The 21642-nt window shown below is 38.5% G+C and overlaps 2 protein-coding genes across 2 annotated transcripts in view; both read right to left on the reverse strand.

Moving 5' to 3' along the window:
• The window catches only part of csmd1a (CUB and Sushi multiple domains 1a), a 231043-nt gene that overhangs the window by 116330 nt on the left and 93071 nt on the right, over positions 1-21642 (reverse strand). The window contains exon 2 of the mRNA XM_065953145.1: positions 5655-5871. Coding sequence (XP_065809217.1) covers positions 5655-5871 — 217 coding nt within the window. The remainder of the gene's footprint in view (positions 1-5654; positions 5872-21642) is intronic.
• Positions 1-21642, reverse strand: part of trpm7 (transient receptor potential cation channel, subfamily M, member 7) — a 361224-nt gene that overhangs the window by 24642 nt on the left and 314940 nt on the right.

Raw genomic sequence — 21642 nt, forward strand, 5'->3', positions numbered from 1 at the left:
TTAAACTAATTTATAAATTATTTATCAATGCAGGCTTGCAACGTCCATTAACGTCCAAGGTGTAACCCAGCCACCCACCACTAGCAGAGGCTGTAGCTCCAGTTAATGGGCCTGCTTTCCCTGCTCTACTGCCCAGTTTTAAGCCAGCACGATCAACGGATGGCATCTCGTACGAGCAGGGTGGTTCAGCAGTATTTACATCTAGAAAATAGAGATATAGTTTAATGTAGGCTGTGCCAGGTTAAACTGGCATATCGACCAACGTTTAGCACAGCCATGTGGATGGTAAACTGCTAGCACTGCTAACGTAACTGTCACTTTAACGTTGTTAACCCAAATGCTGTGATCCTAGGCAGACTGAAAAGATAAACCAGCTCACCTTTAACCAAACAATGCAACATTTCCTTTGCAAAAGAGATACAACCATCACGAAAGTAATTCAATATAAGAACTTAAGGGTGATACAACTCAATTGTGATACAATTTTACATTATAGGTATAATATAACTTCATCAAAGCTTTAAGCAAGAGTACTGCGTGCAAAAGATTAACTTATCTGACTGATGTTACTGAACAGTGTTAGATTGAGTCAAAAAACTCATGCACCAACATATCAATGTGAGGACAGGGTTTTTCACTGAAAAGTACTGCAATTAAAAAAAAACTTTTCAAACTACATATTCAGCAGTTTCAAGTTTTTTTATTGTTTTTTTTTTTTGCTTACCATCTTTATAGGCAGCTTGTTTCAAAGACGGAAGATTCTTGACTGAAATTCAATGGCAGTGTCAGAAAAAAACTGTCTGAAAACCCACTTCTGCATTTCGTATACAATACAAGCCACAGGCAGAGATTGATCAGCAGTCCCTGGGTGAGAGGAGCTTTCCATTTTCACAAGTAAATATTTTCACAGTGCTGAGATCAGTCATCATAAAGAGTGGGATGGAGTATAGCGTTAATACTGCTGACGCACAGCTGCAGCTGGTAAGAGGAAGCCACAGATGCCGGGTCAGCCTTTCTTTTTCTTCTATGCATGAGATTGCAGAATTCCCTGCACATACAATAGGTCTGAAAGATATACCCTGCCTCCTCTGTGTGAACAAAGAGAGGGCAATCAGCTCCTCTTGGCTTCATCCCACTGTCCATGTGGGCAGCCTGATGGGTTCATATGAGCAAGTCTTGCATCATTTATCCAGTAGCTGAGAGGAGGAGAGGCTTTTAGGTCGCTGACCACTGCCCTCGCTGAGATCAGACATAGAACAGGCAGCAGTAGATTCATTTATGTAAATACACAAGTTAAGAATGTAGTAAGGTCGGTGTGATTGAATAGCTCCTGACACTCAGATGGGGGAAGCCTTACAAGCTAAAGCTGAAGCTTGACCCACAGTGACAAACACCAGGGAGACCCTGAAGGCACTAAGGCCAGTGGTCTCACTTTAACACTCTGCTGTCTATCCTAACAAATGTCCACACCATTCAAAGAGGTGCTGACATCAACAGATGAGCTGAGCTAACACGAGAATGAGCCTGCACCTCACAGCATCATCATTTGATCTAAACAACTTTAGGGTTAGGTCACTAAACTCAATGCCAGAGCGTCTTGAAGCGACTACATTTCATTTATTTATTTATAGAAGAATAACAGATCAGTAGAAATTCAACTGGCTGTTTTGCTTTCCATTATGAAGGTACAAAATAACTCAGGGGCTAATTACAACCAGTAGCAGAGTGAACATATTGTCAAAGAGTTTCAGCAACTACCTCTTGCTATCTCATTTAGTACTACAGTTTTCTACACCATGTTTTATTGAATAAATAAGTTGGTGGTCCTGCAGCAGAAAGCAACACATTCTTGAAAGTTCCGTATATTTGGAAAGATTGGTTTGATTTGCTTGATTGCTTGTTGGTTGTTTGACCTTGCAAATCTACATGTTGTATTATTACTTGTTCTGCCTTTTTATTTTTTTTGCCTTTTTCTTGAAGTAAATATACAGTAGGCCTATATGGGTCAAAATCGACCCGTAACACCATAGATGTTAATATAGTTAATCATATTAAAATAATTAAAAAAAATATATATATATATTTAAGAGATCTGTTTTAATACCCCTCAGTAGGTAACATAAGAACCTTTTAATTATTTATATAATTCTCTATAATTTTTTTAAAAATTGAAAGCGGTATGCTGTCAAAAGAAAGGCCCAGGGAGCCACTCCAAAAATATTAAAACAAATCTTTTCATGGATAAGGAAGCCTAACTAGTTAACCAAAAGGTAGAAACAAATTGGATGTTAAATAATTGTTTTAAGGGTTTTATGGCTGATTGAAGACAAGGGTCAAAACCGACCCCTTAACATAAGAGATAGTAACAGAAAGCTAACATAAGGTTAAAAGAAAAAAAGGAAGACAAGGCTAAAAATGCAGAACTCTAAAATTCAAAAGGAGGTTACATCTATTATCTATACTCGCACCCTGCATCGAATGTTTAAAACCAAGTGGAAACCTCCAGTGTTTAAAAAAAAAGAAGAGTGTGGGAGTTCAATCACTTGCAGTTCCTCAAGTGTCCACATGAGGCTGGCTGCAAAAGCCAACCTATATTTAAATGCCAATATTTTTAGGATAAATAAACATGTTTACAGCCAGGGTTCAAAAATAAATTTGGTATCAATAGCACATTTCTTTAGGGGGGTTGATTTAATTTATAAGTCATCTGTTTGGATTCGACTAAGCCCAAGAAATATTCATGAATTTATCAGGGACGTTGCTAAATTGACTCACAGGTGGAAACTTTATTCCTGTTTTCAAGGAGTCTTAAGGCTCACCTGTTTGTTTGTTTCTAGGTTGATCGAAAGTTAGGTTGAGATTTCCAATACAGCAACCGCCATTGTTGGGCTTCATAACACCTCTCCAGGCACCAATGAAGGATGTCACTGGGACTACAGTATGTCCATTTTTTTAGGCAGTCAATGCACTAACAGATCTCTCCCATTAACACAGGGATGGATAATCACTGTCCTTGCTTGTATTCGGTATTTAACTAGATGATCTGTCAAACAATAGCATGGATTTAGCACGGTCGAAAGACAAGAACACAATGTTGTCATGGCAGGAGCATTCAGCAGCAGGTGTTCTGAGAACAGCCGAAGGGCTTGCAGCACAGGTAAGTTTTTTGGTACACTTTGCCTCCCTGTTGTCAACCCACAGCTGCAGTGCATGGAGAGCTCTGGACATTGTTGGTTCAGCTGTCGTTTCACCTTTTGTACGGACTGCAGACAGCACACTCTGGTGGTTCCACTATCCCAGCAGAAGCATGCTTCAGGCCAAGAACATTCAACACATACAGACAGCAGGGATCAAGGTGCAGTATTTGTTGAGCTCATCTTAGAAATGCAGTCTTTTACAGAAGATAAAGAAAGTGTTGTACAGTTAACAGTCATGCAATTGTGATGTTTAACTGACCATAGCAGAAGCTTCAAGGACTGATTTTGAAATAAATGGCAGAAGAAGAAAACAGGGGTGAAAGTAGTCGGACTGAAAGCTCAAATGAAATTGAGATGCTATACAATGTGAAAAAGATTTAATTCCTTTATATATATTTTTTCAGAGTACTTGAGGGCTTTAAGCGGATTTGACCTTTGGATATCAACATAGGACATAATACATCTGTTTTTGAGTGGTCACTTGAGTAAATTCACCACATTGCAGTTAGTCCAAAGACCAAACACTGATTTTTATGAATAGAAAAATGCTGAAAAGTCAATGACACATAGAGCATGTGGGAAATTGTTACTCATGAATTGTACACTATAATATATCTTAAAAAAGCCTTTTGTTTTCAGTCCTGATGTCTGACCTTACTAACATACAGTACATTGATAGTTTTTAAGCCTGTTATCTGTCATTAATAATTGTTACTAACACGTGTTTACTTCAGCCTTGGCTATAAAAACATGTGTTTATGCACTATAGAAGCTGTTCTTTATGTTGGCCTCTACACACAGCCACCACCGAGTATACTCTGCAGTCTATGGCGTTATTCTTCAGCTACTAAAGTAAAAATAAAGTATTCCACTCAAACACTGACAGATAACAGAGCTCTATGTTTTCAAGGAAAAACCCACTGTTTTCTGGAACTGCAACAGAAACCTCAAACACAACTTGATGCATTCCCAGCTCATGCCTCCTACACAAAAGAGGAGCGCTTTGAATAAGCTTCCCTTCGGTTTCTATCTGCCCTCTCTGCATCAATATTGTAGTCTTACAACCCACCAAATACTGAGCTGCCAAAAAGTCATCAATGATTTAGATTTCCTTCACATTTCTGTTCATCAGCAGAAGAGATAATTAGGTATGTAGTATATAGAGCTGAAAAAAATGATGACATTTAATCATTAAGTCACTTTCACGTACAAAAACAATACTAGCCATTGTTCATATTTTGAAAAAGAAGATGCTAAGATTCAGTAGTTATAGTTTGTCAAATGTAAATTTTTCCTGATCATTGAAAGTCTCATGATTTCAAAAATATTTTACAAATATATTTGAATTTGTGGTTGTTGATCGCATAAAACCAGATTTGTAAGATATCAAGTCTTACTTTTGGTAAATATGATGTGTATTTTTTCTGCATTTTCTGAAATTTTAGGGACCAAATCATAAACAAGTCCATCCATCCATCCATCGTCTATATCACTTTTTCCCATTTTGGGTTGCAGGGGTTGGATCGAATCCCAGTGGTCATTGGGAGAGAGACAGGGTACACCCTGGAGCGGACGCCGGTGTATCACAGAGCTGACATATAGAGACAGACAACCAGCCACACTCAAATTGGCACCTACAGGCAATTAAAGTCACAAATTAACCTAACAAGCATGTCTTTGGACTGTTGGAAGAAAACCAGAGTACCCAGAGAGAAACCATGCATGCATGGGGAGAACATGTAAAATCCACACAGAAAAGGCTCCTGTTCAACGAGGATTCGAACCAGGAACCTCCTTGCTGTGAGGTAGAAGTGCTAACCACTGAAACACCATGCATTCCAATTTAACCAGAAATATTTATTCTAAAAATAACAATCTGTCCTATTTATGCAAAGTACTTTGCACTGACTCCCAGTGGATTGCAGGTATATGAACTGTACTTTTATGTATCAACCTAAAGTGGTGCCTTTTCAACTGTACTGTGAACTTGATACATAATATCAAAAAAATGTATCGATAACATATTAAATATCACACATTTCAGTCGTACTTTTTTAGTGATAAGGTTTCTAGAAGACTCTCAAACAGCCAAATCTGTCTGCTTTGTAAAATCTCTTCTTACTTTGTCCAACTACTTTTGTCACCATGCATGAAAAAGAGTGGACCAGCCAAAAAAAAAAGATTGTCCTCTTTTAAACTATTTATCCAATATGACAGAAATTCAACTCAAATTAAAGCTGACACTCACTGTGCTTTGAATTCATATTCAATGTGTCATATCCAATCTAGAAGAAATGCGTATTCAAAGAAATGTGTTGTTGTCCAAATGCCAACTCTTCATTCAAAGAGGAAGATGAGTAGAGCTGGAGAAGAGGCTATACTCAAACAGAAAGAGTCAGAGGGGTTTGAAGAGATGAGAGAAAGATCAGACTATAAAAAAAATGGAACATTTCTAACCTCATTTTCAAGTTGCCAGGCGATGGTTGTCCATCGTAAACTGATACAATATCAAAGTCTTCCTCCAGTGCCAGCGTGACAAAGGTTAGCTGGATCCGGTTCCTCTCCCCTGTTATGATCAGCCACGTACAGTTGGCGTAGTTGGGATAGCCATGGGGGAAACCAGGTGACTCTATGGAACCATTTAGTCCTTGGACTACTCCACCACAGGACTCAGCTGGAAGAGAAAAACAGGACAACAGCATATTAGCATTAAACCATACCATTCAGACCTAAGATTGAGCCTTTCATTCCTTCCTTTCATACGTCAGATCATTTATTTTCCCTATGGCCTTCTGTGATGTTTGACAAGCTCTGTACAGAGTCAAGGACTAGAAGAAACTGTACATTTATATCAATGTATTGAAGGTTAAACATTTATTTTATTTTATTCTGCCATCTTAAACCTTTAGAAATAATTTAAGCGATGGAAACATTTAGCATAGCTTAAATATTCTCCATGTGCCAAACCAAGTGTGACTAGAGGAAGCAGCCTTTGTCCTGACATGCAACCCGAACATAATCCAACATATGCCTCACTGCCTCCCATGACACTTTCATGCAATGTGGCTGCACGTAACTACATACTATGTAGTTATATATATTTAAACAGTATGCCACTTACCCTTTAATCCTGACTACGTAAGCTGTGATCTACTGAGATCTGGCCAGAAAAACCTTCCATGACAGACACACACACACACACACACACACACACACACACACACACACACACACGTACTCGTGCGTAAAGCACTGTATGGTTTTACTTTACAGCATGCACTGTGTGATTCCATTGCACACTCATGAAAATGACATGGCATTAAACACTCTCAAATGAAATGTGCCAGCATTTCGGGTTGCGGGTCCCTCACATTGTCCTTCCGTTAGCCTACATTGAATGGAAAAAACACAGTATATAGAGCTTATAGCCCGAGGATTTCATGGACCTTCAACTGCAAGAAAACAGGTATTCACACGATAACAATGAAACAAAGAATTAAAACACATTGTATTTGTTTCAGCAGTCCACATTCCAGCATCAGTCATAGCTGAGTAATCTTATATAAATGCATATTTTTAAATCAAGACACATTTGCATACACATATTCACAGTAGGAACAGACTTCATACCGCTGGATATGTTTTGAGGATTTCAGCATTTGAGTGTAACGTTGAGAGAGAGAGAGAGAAAGAGCTCTCTGTAAATTAATATTAAATCTGCTCTGAAAGCAGCCAAAAAGCTACGTCTGTGTGCCCCATCAGGAGAAGGTGAAAGCTGTACATGTAAATGCGTGGACAAAAACAAGCCAGAGCGAAACTGAGACAAACAAAGTAAAACGAGTTAAGTTAGGAAGGTCAGCATTAACCTGAGCAAGATAGAGCTTTTCTCCACCAAAAGCCTCTGTATATCCAGTTCACTCCTTTACTCTGTTGTCATTTAAACACTTCTCCCCTCTCTGCTCCATCTTTCATCTTCTCCTCTCCCTTCGAGGTACAATTTACAATGTTTATGCCAAAAGCTACTAAAATATCCAGGGCACGTAGTTGTCGCAGATGGCAATGGCTATTGATTTGTTAACCTTACATCATTGACAACACACTAGCAAACACACATGCAGGAGGAGTGTGTTGTGCACTCTAGAGACAACTCTTTACTAGGTCACAATCTACTCAACCAAATGCTAACAAATACATATGTGTGTCTGCTTCTGTGTGTTTTTGTCTTTTCCCATCAAAATGAGATCAGAACTTCCACATTGTGCACACACCAGATGTTCCTGTTTGTCTGAAGTAACACAAAACACAAGTACCTTAACGCAGACAAAAGCGGACAAGCTGGCAGCTACTAAGACACACACACTGATGTGTTCTCTCTCTCTCATACACACACACACAGACTCGTGCACAATCTTTAAACCATCTGGAGTGCCCAGATTAATTTCAGATTGTTCGCCGCTGTCTTTCCAACCCAATTCACCTCTCCCCCTCAGCCGTCTTTGTGTCTGCCTCTCATTCTGTCTCCAGTTGTCTCTGTCTTTCTGTCCATGGTCTCTTCCACTGCCCCCTCTGCCCCCTCTGAGCAGATGGGATACGTAGAATCAAGGGATCTTTGCACCAAGCCGGATGCCATATTGTAGCACCATACTTGAGGCATTTAAGGAAAAAATACTTTGCAGAGCTTCTTTGTTGATTTAGCTTAGAATCCCCCCTCCCCTCTTGTTTCAGTGTAACTTTTCTCCTGAAGAGAGCGTCCAGTAACTGACAACCATATGGTCAGTTCTCCCAACAGCTGTCCATGAGAGCAAGATAACAAACGCTCATTGTAAGATCTGACAGAGAAGAAAATAGACGAGGAGTCTAGAGCTATACAATCTGCTCATTGAGATTATAATAAAGGCATACAGTGGCTGAAAATAAGAAATGGACATCTTACACAGCCTCTTCTTTCAAGAGCAAAGTCAGTGCAGAAAAGCTGTAATACTGCATCCTTTCCGATGGCAATCAGGGGGAGACTCCACTGGCTGTGAGAAGAAGTCCGATTGTACAAAACCATAAGAAAATTACGGTACTTCCAAGTTGATTTAATTCATCAATAAACTTTTTTTTTTTATTAGCTTGAAATCTGATTCCAAGTTTGCACCATTTCAGCATGATGTTAATTTGGTAAACTATTGCACCTAATAAGGTGAAATAGACAATAAAGCAGAGTGTGCTTTTAGGCATCTGTTCCCAACCTGGGGTCCGGGCCCCAGTGATATCTCAAGAAGTTTTCTCTGCTCTAAGGTTGTAAAAATTTAATTTACACAATTTACTGTAAGGTAAATAGTTATTATTCATACAACGGTCTTTTAGTAAGAACATGTGTGTGGGCCTTTTCTGTTGGGATTTTTAAAAATGCATATTAAGCATTAGAAATTAGACATTTCTCAATGAAAACACCTGAACATTATGTTCATTTTTGACCATTTTACTTGGTGGGCTTGAAGCTAAAAAGGTTGGTTGCTTCATGTCAGGCCAACTGTGATTGACAAGTTGACCTGTCAACCAGAAGAGAGACACAATAAATTGCCATCCTGTTATCCAATTATGGTTCCAAACAGAAAATGGCAAGAGCAAAATTGCCAAACTAGAGGCTTTTCTAAGGGCCCCAAAACCAATAGTTGATATCATGGTGTCATGTTCTTCTTTGGAAGTCTATACATGTTGGGGATTTGAGCTGAATGGATCATCCAAGATAATGTTTGCCATGTTCACCATATCAATTTAATGGTTCTTATTAGAATACAAACTCAAAATAGACCCAAGGCTAGAGGTAAAGTATGAAGGCAGAATACATGTCAATACTACATTTTAGAATAATACGTCGAACAGTTTTCAAGACATTTTACTGAACATCGAACATGTCTATCTCACGGAGGCTCGAGAAAAGAATTATTCTCCAAAATCTGTAGGCTTCAACTTCTGGGTAACATACATTTCTGCACAAAATCCATGGTTATCTAATCAATATTTAATCAACAATTGCATGACAAAATGGGCTGTCCAAGGCTATTATCCCTAGAAACAAGCCGGCACACTTACAGTCACTCACTCAGGCTTATTCTCATTTTTTGTGCTCCTGATATCTAATTCAATAAACCTATGTGATGTCAATCCACCACCTTTCTATCCCAGAACTTTGAACAACTCTTTGTTCTGTTTAATGAAATGTCAGGTGTTTTGCAGATGCCAACACCTGTTGTTGGAGACCACCAATCATCGGTGACCTACATCATAAGAATTACTGTGCCTTAAAACAACTAGACCCGCTTTTCACCTGCCTGGCTCAATTCAGCTACTGTCTATGTTTTAATTGTCAAAATATCCCAACTAATTGGACGTGGCAGGGTCAGGCAAAACTTGAATCTGTGTAATTGTGGTACGCAAATCTGTCTCATTGTCACGATAACAGATTAGATATTCTGCAAGTAATTATTCATTTTGTCTGATGTTCTCTTCTCTCCGTATCTGTCCCCCTTACCCAGAATGCCCTTCTTCTAGCATGTCATGTCTTTGAAGATCAAACAAATATAGTTACTTTTTTTTAAGATGTGATTTTCTTCTCTACTGTTTCAATTGATAGGGTGAAATGTGCTCACTGACCCGTCAACATTTAGCTGTACGTTACATTAATGAAACCCTGAGTGTCTATAAGTAGTATGTTCAATAGCAGCTGGAGACACATGCAGATGAAAAAGCAAGCTGTCATATGCACAGTGTTGCTGTGCATTCAGATATAGACACTTAAATGAATGCACAAAAACACACACAAACACAACCACACACTGTGCATGTCCTTATTAAAACGGGTCTAAATCCTTCAGGTGTGTTTAGTTTGATTTATATTTTACAGGCTTTAATGCTTTCCCCCTGCTATTTACAATATGTTCACATAAAAGACTCTTCAGGGCTGCACACTGATGTGCGACAAGTCCCAAGCTATCACACAGATGGCTACTTGAGGATTTTTCCATATCTAACATGCAATCCCGAGAGCTGTGTGCCACATGTTAGCAATCAAACCAAAGCAAATACACTCTCTACCTTTTCCACGCATTCAATCCAGAGAGGTAATACATTTTTCATGCAGGAAAAAAATGAATTATTTCTCAATATTCTGTAGAACCCAAACACAGTCTGCATTGTACAGTAATGGATTGGGTCAGTGCACATATCTACATAACAATCAGACAGATTGTGAAATTTAAGGTGTTGAGAAGCGGCAGAGAGGTTGAGCGCCCTGGTAGAACCTGACCACAAGGTCCCAAGCTCATAAATCAAACGCCGGCCTCCTCTTTCCACGGCGTGCTGGGCCACAAATCAAATGCATCTTTCTAAGTTACGCTGTGTAGAACTATTGACTGCAGTGATTCAATACAGCTTATGAAAAAGTAGAGGGGTGGAGAGAGAGGAGAGGAGAGGGGAGGAGAGGAGAGCAGAGGAGTGGAGAGGGGAGGAGAGGAGAGGAGAGGAGAGGAGAGGAGAGGAGAGGAGAGGAGAGGAGAACATGTCTATTTTTCTTGTAGTCTTGTTTTCTTCTTCTCTTTGCCACTTCTTCTGTACCGCCCCCTCCCTTTTTTTCATTATCTCTGTGTCAGAATCATTGTGTCTCTCCCACATTATGTTTGTCTCTGCGACCGTCCATCTCTCTTTCCCCTCTGACTTTTTCTCACTCCAACCTCTTGCCATCCCTGCTCTCTTTATAACCCGGTATTACCTGCACCTCTTTTTGTGCGGCTCTCTTTCATGTATCCTCTCTTTCTTTCCCCCAGCTCCCTGCCATCACCTCATCCTTGCTCTCCCACTGTCCTGCTCTCGCATCCTTTCATCCCTCTCACTCTATCCTCCTTTTACCACAATTATCTCTGAATTAGTATCACTGCATCTCTCCCTCAGCGTCATTACATTTTGTCCTCACTTCCTCGCTGTTATTACAGCAATGTCACATTGTCTCTCTCCTGGTGTCATTATATCTATGTCTCTGTGTTTCCTCTCTTATCCTGCTGGAGTGTTCGGCTGTTTTTATTCCACCCACTCATCTCCTATATTTATCACGCAAAGAACAAATACCACTACCTCTCCCTGTCTGTCATTCTCTCTATATAGCCATTGCTCGCACTCTTTGTCAGCCCACTGTCAAACAGTTTAAGTAAATGGGAGTGCAGTTAGATTCAGGCGTTCAGGCCATTTAGCTGGCGCTCAGTGGGGATAAAAGCAGGTCTCTGGGAAATAATATTAAAGTCCATCTTTGCAGTTAAATATGCTGAAAGCAGTTCTGAAAGAGACTTTTAGTTCTCCTGTGAAAGCAAGTTCTCTTAACACCATTCAGTTTAAACTTTTACAGCCACCATGACAGTCACTTTGAATTGTTAGTGAAAGAGCAGAAATTGCACTTTAGTCATTTTGTTCGTGTTGAGAATTTTTATTAAGAATTAATGCATTAAGAGCAGAAAAAGGATTTTGTAGGAAAATCCTCCTTATATTAAAAATTGGCTTCAATTTCACCTCTGTGTGTTTTCTTTTCGGGGTTCATATTTGACTGTTCAAAGTGTGCTTGCCCTGTCCAGTAAACATAGTGTGGAAATCGTTAAAGTAAACTAATAAACACTAAACAAACACTGTCGGAAAATGTACCACGCTTCGTGTAAGACTCTCATAAGTCGATCATAGAGCCTATTAGTCAAGCAGAAGATGAATACACTTGTCAGATGTCAATAATATGCAAATAAAATAAACTGAACCAGCAAGTCAAAGATGCAGGAAGGGGAAGAGCTGAACCAATGATGAGGTAAGGGACAGGACATGCCCAGTCACCCGTTACCATGACAACCATGGAATGGAGCAGAGACATGCATCATACCCCATGTGACACACAGACATGAATGGACAAACATGCAGAGACACACAAGGAGAATCAAGGCCACGTCCAGAGTAAATCCCAAATATTGTCAGCAAGGAATAGGCCTTGCTGTCTGAAGATAGCAGAGATAGGTAGGACGGATAGAGTGTTTCTGTTTGTGCATGTGTGTGTTTGTGTGTGCAAGAGAGACTTGATCAAAGATAGTAGACCCAAATAATGAAAAGACGAGGGACACAACCAGCAGACAGTTGCATGTGATTGCATGTGTACTTGTATTTGCATGTGCACATATCTGCCTGTGTGAAGCATCATCTTCATTTTTCATCCTTCTCCATTTGAAAAACAAACCAATTTACTTTCCAAGAGAAGCAACTGCTCTACATCTGTTATCAATCATCCTTCGACTTAACACTCAAAAGCTGTATGTTGTGAATAGAAAGAAAGGGGATGATTGAAGGGATTCAAATCAGCATGAAGAGCAAAAACCAAATACTCAACCAACACATGAAAAACATGAATTTAAAGGTACTTCCTCGGGCTTGTCCCTGTAATATCTGTGAACGTACACATCTCTCAAAATGTTTTGCAAATCATTTTTGATGTTTATTTCGAGGCAGATATTGCTGTCTCTGCAGACATGTTTGCTCACAGGCTCTGGATGAAATTCTGGCATTCCATTATTCGGATTTGCCTCATAGGGCCTTGGTGGACTAGCTCATGCTTGTTTGTTTGGGGGCTTGGGAGCTGATGTCAGTTGGATGACACCATAGCACTGGGGGCACTTTTATGGAGTGGTGGCCAATGCTGTGTTTGACACTGCCACGACAACAGCTCATTACCAAGTGCGTGACCATGGTCAAGAAAAATGAGTGTCAAACAGCTTGGCCAGAGTTTGACAGCCCCTAGGTGTAAATGTGTGGTAGAACAACTATGAACAAGAACAACAAGCCCTCACAGACAAATGCAGGTTAAATTAAATAACTAAACAAAGGAAATGACGGCTCACACACTGCAGGACTCCAATATGGTGAAATCATATTAAATTAAAATTTGTCCTTTTTTGGTCTGATATATGTTGTCTCTTTATGATGATAATAAATGTTGTTAGGCTGTGTATCCGGGATTTTTTTCTGGGATTCATCTGAGATTGAGCATGTGACTGTGGTCACATATATTTAAGATGGGCTGTACAATTTTACTTTAGTCTAGTGAAAACAAGTTTTTTGAAAATTCACTACTCTAAAGAAATACTTTTTTTAGGAATATTAGAGCCATGTTGTTTTTTTCTTTGTTTTTCAGTGACTTTCTTGTCCAACCTGCCCTCTTTGGTTTGGTTGTGAGTGTTCCTCATTGTTGTTTAATTAGATAACAACCCTTTAGTCTTGACAATACCAGAGTTGGAGAGGGAGGATTCTCAATGTATAATAGCTGTTGTTGGCTCTGAAGGGCTAGAATAGATGCAACCAAATGACTTGACATATTTAGAGTTGCTATTTTCAAACTGACTTGGATTCAACTCTTTAAACTTCATTAAAGTTCCTTTGTGCTCAGATCTAGAAAGCAGATTTATATATTCTCTGCAACATGGAACATTTAACAAGACCTGTCAGTTCATATATTAAAGTATACATCTATTTATTTTAGAAGTGCTTGTATCTCTATTTTTATTGAGCAATATACAAACTCATTTTATTTGATATAAAAGTTTTACTGTCACAATTGAACATGCACTGTTTTCATGTCAACATTTTATGAGGTCAGATGAGCAGATGAGCAGAAACACAATGGAAAAACTATTTTTACATTAAGGAGCCAAAGAGAGAAAGCATTCACTTGGGGTTATGTTCCTCTCCTGATAAATGCGGGAAATAGTATATCTTCTGTAGCTCTGTATTTGATGTATTTATAATAAAAGTGAATGTAGCCTTTTGTTCTGAACATGGGGCCAATTTGAAAGCTCCTGAATGAAAAAGAGGTCAAATTTCATGAAACTGGAAGAGAAAACGATTCCATGTCTTAGTTGATATAGTATCTCTGTAAACATTTTCTTACAATTGTATAGTCTTATTTGCTATATGAATTCCTGATGAATACAACCTGATGTTAGTTTTGTATGTATTTTTATATTGATATTGATTTGGGTTAGAGTAGGGCATGGATATCTTTAAAGGCTTTATATGTGATTTTTCACTCTTGAATGTAATAGAAATCAAGTATATCCTCTGAAAATAACTCTGTGAGTCATGACTGTCTACAATGGGTGTAACACCCGAGTTCCACTGTCTGTGATGATTTCAGAGTTTTCCGAGTCCTATCTTCACTTTGTTTACATCGCCCGGACGGCCGGCTGACTCATCCCCTCACGTATAAAACTGTGCTTAACTGTGTTTCTAGATCACGCTCATTTCAGGTAAATTTACATGCAGTGTGAAGATACCAGCATAATAAAGATCACTAGCATTAGCATGCTAACACAACAATGCAGCGCAAGTTGTTTTGGTTTCATGCTGGTGCTCAAGGGCGACATCATATAAAGCCTTTAACAAGTAGCCACCAACAGAACATGTCAACCAAGAAAGAGACACTGAAATCCCCACCACCAGCACGACCACCTTAGAAAATGTATGAAGAAAGCAACACTGAATGGTGTGGATGTAAACAGGTATAAAGTCCCTGTTTATTGCTCAACACTAACTTCTTAGGGAAACATTCGACTACATAGCTGTTAAATGCTTCAGTAAACAACTGTCTCTAGTGAGAGCATCGAGAGTGAATAAAAGCTGCTGGCCTTAAAACAAAAAACAATGAGCTGAAAGAGGTTGAAAAACCTCAATGTAAAAGGGAACTGCAGAGTCAAATCTGACCAATTGCTATTGTGAAAATATTGAATATACCTGCTTTTATCATTAAAAGCTTTGGAAGTCATATTAATATGAACACAGCTATGACTTTTCCTGCCATGGAGGCTCAGTGTTTTTCCTTTGGAGTTGAGGTTTAATGCAGTTTGAACTGTTTTCCTCGACCATGTAGCAATGCTAATAAGTCAATGAAGATGCACACAGATGCACCAGAGCCATCTAACAAGAAAGATATGACAATGAAAATCACTGATGCCCCACTAGCTTGCACTGTTGAGCCAGTGCGCTCAATATTTAACTTACCCTTGGGGTAAGCTAAGAAAGAAAACATCTATGATATCTTTTTTGCATTCCTCGAAAGTCAAACTGTTAATGTGATTCAGAAAGCAAAAGAGTCAGCACACACAAACATATTCCTGCAGAAATGCACATTAGGATCTTGTGCGGTCAAGGCTAGGCGGGAATATCAAACCCACAACCTCAGCAATCTGCAGAACGTGTGTAAGGGTGCACCAAAGCAAAATGGTTACTCAGAGAAAGCAATGCTAAGCAATCCTCTGTATATATATGTTTGTGACTGTGTGCGTGTGAGCGTGTGCGTGTGCGTGTGTGTGAGTGTGTGTGTGTGTGTGTGTGAGTGCATAGTCTTGGGTGTATAAGGTGTGTGCCTGTATGCTGTTAACTGTACCATTATGCTGAGATGTTCTAATATAAACTGTAGCTTGAAGTCACGACTGGGTCACTTTTTCATTGCTGACAAAACACAAACACACACACGTTTTCACACACACATACACACACTTCTTTACTATGCCTCAGAAATGTCCCATTTGTTGTTAGTCCCTCGTCGGTGAATGTGAATCGATACCACACTCCAATGTTTGATAGGTACACAAGTACACAAACACACACACGTTTTCTTCTGGGTTTTTTTTGGCCTTCTCTATCTCTCTCCTTCTCTCTCTCTTATTTCACCCACCTTAATAAAGACATTTGACAATGGAAATCAATTGCTTCTCTCATCTGACAATAGTGTTTTGACTGAAAAAGAAAAACGCCGTCCTGTAGCCTTAACCATCTGACAGTTAGCAGCAGTTACTTTGTTTTGTTCAGGGTTTTTTTTTTTTTTTTGAAACAACACTTAATTGTTTCTCTGTTTTCAAACACTAAAATCCATCACCGTTCACAGCTTTATTCTCTGAAGACACCTTAATCGGTTTTGTCAAAGTTTTGTTTTTGTTTGTTTTGTTTTGATTTTATTGAGCAGATTCACATCATGCATTATGTATTCCTTTACTTTCTGTTTAATCTGGCACCAACAAGGAGAAATATAATTCTACAAATAGCTGTCACAATTCAATTTCAATGTCATGTGCTTTTTTGAAATCACAGCATCCTGAGAGTTAATCAAAAAAGCAGGTAATTTCAAACTGGGGCAGTCTATTCTAATGTTAAGATGTGTATATTATGAACATGTAAACCAAGTCTTTTAAGTTGGAGCCCCACATCTTTACAACTCCTGGGAGATTAAAAAATAACCTCTGGAACTTGTGTGATCTCGATCTTTTAACATGGCTCTATATATGTCTGTGGTCCTTGTAATTTCTGCTAAACCCCAAATGTGAGGAAATAACTACACTCAGATAAACACAGCTTGGATCTTCTCAAACCCTGATTTCCCAGAGGGTCTTTAAATATTTTACCCCTTCTATTTCACCTTTTCTTATTAATGAATCTGTTTAAGCAGGAATTATGTTTCCGTTTCCAGTTTTCTTGTGTTGACTTTTGCGTATACTGTTGGTACTATTTCATCTTGTACTGTAAAAGGCCGTTGTGTTAATGATGTTCTTTATACACATTAGACGTTTATTTATACACTAAATAAACGGTATTATCATAATTATTAAGTAAGGAAGCAAACACTATACACAAATCAATTGGCGATTGCATCCATTTGACAAAGATGTTTTCTGCATGTGGTTTGTGCCAGCATGTGTTCCTGCATTTTTATGTGCAGACAAGAAGGAGAAGTGGAAAATCTAATTATGCCTATCAAAGACTCACTAGTTGAGGTGTGTCTCTTGTAATTTTCCAATGGCTTTTTGATGATGAAAGCACTTCCTGCTGTGAAAATGACTCACTTATCTTACCTGCCATCCTCTCTCCTGCTTATAGCATTTATTCACTGCAATCATTATTCACTAGAAGAATGCATTTTGTCATGTATGATTTAGTTTGAATTCATTCATGTATGTTACATTATTATTTAGCTATGAAATGAGGAGTATTGCGAGGTGAGATTACTTCAACACAAGCTCTGTGTGCTTGTTACCCTCCTGCAGCTACAAAATATTACAAACCTAGTTGAAAATGTCTAACTAATGTAAATTTCCACTTTAAATGACTTTTTCTTTTTCACCTCTTGTTTATTTTGTTAATTGGGGATTTTGAATTTGATTGAATTATACACAGCTAGGGTTCTTAACTTTTCTTTGATCTTCCTTAAACTCTCATTAAATCAAAACATTATCAAGGAATGACAACTGTGTTATATCATAATGCAAAAAAAAGATAGTTCATAGATGTGGGTACTCTATGTGGATTTAAAGTTACTATATGCGCCAGAGAAACAAACACATCTCCTGCTGAGCCACAGTCCAGTTGACAGGGGACCTGACTAATATCAAAAAACAGTATCAGCCTCTCCCCTGGAGAAACTATCCATGCAAAAAGAAACCCTAAGACAAAACACTTTTTATATCACTGTTTATTTGTATATTCACCTGACGGGGCCGACTTACCTTATTTAAATTGTGTATTTTTACTGATTTCAGATCAGAACACATATTTTAAATGAATCACTGTCTTAATGTCTTAAGATGCATTATGAATGCAGCAGGAGTTCTGAGGAATAAGGCTGTTGAAGGTGATACATGTTACATTAGGTCTTTTCAATAATAAACAAAAATTTAAAGTATAAATACAAGAATCGGTCTGTTCTTTAAACAAATTGGAATTCGAATCAATTCAGAATAGAGGCCATCACAGAACATTTTTTTTCAAATTGATGAATTATGCAGAGGGCATTTTATAAAAGAAATCATTTGGTATAAAAAATGATGCCTTTAAGCATGGGCTGTAAGCGTCCCAACCACTGCCATGTAGTTTGTAAAGTGATGGCCAGAGACTGGCTGAAGTAATTCAGTTGTAAATAATTCAGCTTCTTTTCTCCGGTGAAATTAATTGGGTTCTGTCAATTCTGGTATTTACCTAATTAGTTACAGCTACAACGGCTCGGTATTTCACAGTTTTAACCTGACTTTCAATGGAGCTTAAGAGGAGTTACAGCAAAGGGAAGTATATCCCTGTAAATACACTTTGTCAGGGCTTCACTGTGTACATCTTTCTTCCTGGTTTTTTTCTGCCTGCTCTCTTGAGTTTATTGGTCCCTGTGGATTTGTTTGTCTCCTGTGTGTATGAGAGAACACAAGGGGGTGAGGAAGATGGAGAGATAAAGTGAAGGCCAAGAATGCTCTTCTGGAGGATTTTCTAAATAACTATGTGTATCATAGTTAAAATGCATGCATACATTACACAGAAACAAACATATCTGACATTATAATATTGATCATTCAGTGACTATGATTCCAACAAGGTGTGTATGGTCGTGTGGGTGTGTTTGGTGGTGTGTGTGCTCGTGGATATACATATGTATAAAGATGATGCAAAAAGGCTCAGAAGATGCGGGAAAAAAAGATCAAAAGAAAGATATTTCTAGAAATTACCTGGAACTTTAGATTCACAGAGACACACAACAAAGGGAAATAGAGAGAGAGGGAGGTGGAAATGAACTCACACAATGAGCTGAGGGAGAGAGAGAGAGATGAAGCTCTTTGCATCTATATTTTTGCCCTTGGGTCTCTAGTACTCTAAATTCTGCAGTATGCTTTGTTATTCATCTTTAGGGACATTGATGTTTCACATAATGAGCTAGCAGGTTGTGTGAGATTGTATTTGTGTGTGTGAGAGAGGCAGACGTACATATACATAGGCAGAGTGATAGAAAGGAAACAAAGAGTATAAGTGAAAATGGCCATGGCAGGGGAATGTGGAATAAGGAAGCTTGTAAAAATGTACATAGTGGCATCAACAGCATTTTGTCATGTAAGACTGAATACAAAAATAGAGGCAAAGGGGGGTCAGGAGGTCAACAAGGGGGCAGAACAAGCCTGTGTCTATCTACTCTATAAATGCAACATATTTGCGCCAACAAAAAAAGCAGAATGGATTACACTTTCAATCAACATATTAATGCAATGTTTTTAATCAACGTGCCCAGCCAACCACAAAAAAAAGCTAAGAAGTTTCATTCAAATGTTCACTGAAAATGACTTTCATTACACATAAAGGCAATCTGTTTACACCCTATCACCTTCTAATGATTACAGCATCATTCAACTTTTCCATTGTTATGTGTAATACAAACAACAGTAGTGACTTGAGATATGTTGTTTGATTGACAATCAAACACAAAAAGTGCTTTTGACGCCAAATGCAGAAGTGCAAAAAAAAAAGGCAATTAGCATCTAGCATCTAGCATCCACTTGAGGCAGGCTCAAAAGCCATGAAGTCCCCATTAGGTTCCATATAAAAATCATAAAAATCTTATTGTCTGTATCTGGATTAACTAACTTTTCTAGACTTAGTGAAACCAATATGGTGACCACTGTTTTGGGTTTGAAATGCCTCTTCAGAAACTAATGGGGTGACGTAACTCAAACAACGTTAATTTTTAATAACAGTCTCTGTGCCAAACCCAGACACAGACCAAAGTACAGACACATTGATCAAATTTTCAGTGAGCAGGGTTGGACAGGACAAGTTTAGAATAGAAAAATAACTTAAGCCATGGAGACTGGTGAAGAAAGGTTTGAGAAGGAGATGGGGAGGAAGCAACTGATGCAGCTGAGAAAAGCTGACAGACAGAATAAAGGACAAAGTAAAGGACACGGAGAACTTTGCTTCAACCAGGTATTGTAAAAGTTTCTCATCTGATCCTATCATTTTCTTGGTTATTCAAGCAAGAGAAAAAAGTTTTGGAGGTAAAAAAAAAAAAAGACTTTCAGGAAAGGATGAGGGAAGAAAGCTGTATGGTGTAATATGAAAACCCTTAAAAAGTGACAGATGACAGGGAAGAAATAACCCGAGCATCATTACAAGTTAAACCAAGCCATAGGACTTTTACAGATCAGTAACTTTCTTGGCTCACCAAATACAAATTAGCTTAGTAATAAATAGAAGATTTAGAGTTGACGTTTGGTCCAGAAGCTTCCAGTACTGAACATAAAATCAGTCAATTACATAATCTTGATTATCTTGTAGAGTGAGTGCATGGAAAATAGATCCAATCTTAACATTCACGATCTGCTCGAAGATTGTTGGGGACGCCTCGATTCATATAAAACATGATATTTAGGATTTACATCATGAAAGGGTCTGGCGCCAATTTGTGTGCCACTACAAAACCTGCGAGAGACAAGGGTGGACAGCGAGTGACAAGGGAGGACAGTAAAGTGGACGGACTGGCAGCAAGACATAACCTGCACAGGTTCTGCTGGAGACCTGTGATGCATCAGTTACAGTCTTAACTCGAGCTCTTGCTGAAGAATATACAATGTTGTCCAGGTCTCCAAAGCCATTGCTTTAAACAAATGTATTTTTTAAAATGTTTTTGTCCTCTCTGCACGAAGCATTATAATTGCAAAACTGACTGCCAACTCCATTGTTTACATGAGGTCATGTTAGTTGGTGCGTCTCTCCACCAGGCACAATAATCTTAATAAAATCCTGCAGTATGTGATGTACCATCATTTTCACGTCTTGTAGAGTGTGCATGCTTGAGATTATGGAGAGGTATATCTCCTTGTGTGTGTGACGCTACCGTATTTCAAAATCAGGTAGGATTTGAAAACTCCTGTAGTCTGAGCCAGGCTTACCTTTCACTGAAAAGTCTTTTAAAGAATGAGCAGTGTTGGGAAGGATACTTTTAAATGAAATCCGTTACAGAAAACAGAATACATGCCTTAAAATGTAATCTGTAACATATTCCGTAACATTACTATGTTACGGAATCACATTATGCAATCACATCCTGTTTGCTAAACAGTCCTTTTCTGGTGTGTTATTCTCCAACTTTCTTAATGTTTTAGGCCCAAGTGTCTCTGAAAGTGCAACATATTATAATTTGCTTCAGAGGAACAAAGATTATAAGGGTATGTTAACGCAAAATCTGTTTTGCTTGGTTAAAAAAGAGAAGAATTGGCCAATTTTCCCTTTTCGTGAAACAGAGAAGTACCGTCATGTAATACATTGATTTCAACCATGTAACTGTATTCTGAATACCATCTATTCAAGTTGTAACTGTAACAGTATACAGTTACTCATAATTTGTTTTCTGAATTACGTAACTCAAGTCCATGTATTCAGTTACTCCCCAACACTGAGAATGACAATGCCGTTGGAAGCATTAAAACCTGTTTCCTCAATCTGCCTCTTGTGTTACACCAACACTTACACAACAACACTTTTTGAAATCTTGAACAGAAAAATGTTTTTCTTTTTTTTCTGTATCGTAATTGTCAGTGTTTGAAGTTAGTCACACTTTTCTGTCAACCAATCAGGAGTGAGC

This window comes from Labrus bergylta, chromosome 3 (assembly GCF_963930695.1).
Source record: "Labrus bergylta chromosome 3, fLabBer1.1, whole genome shotgun sequence".
Lineage (NCBI taxonomy): Eukaryota > Metazoa > Chordata > Actinopteri > Labriformes > Labridae > Labrus > Labrus bergylta.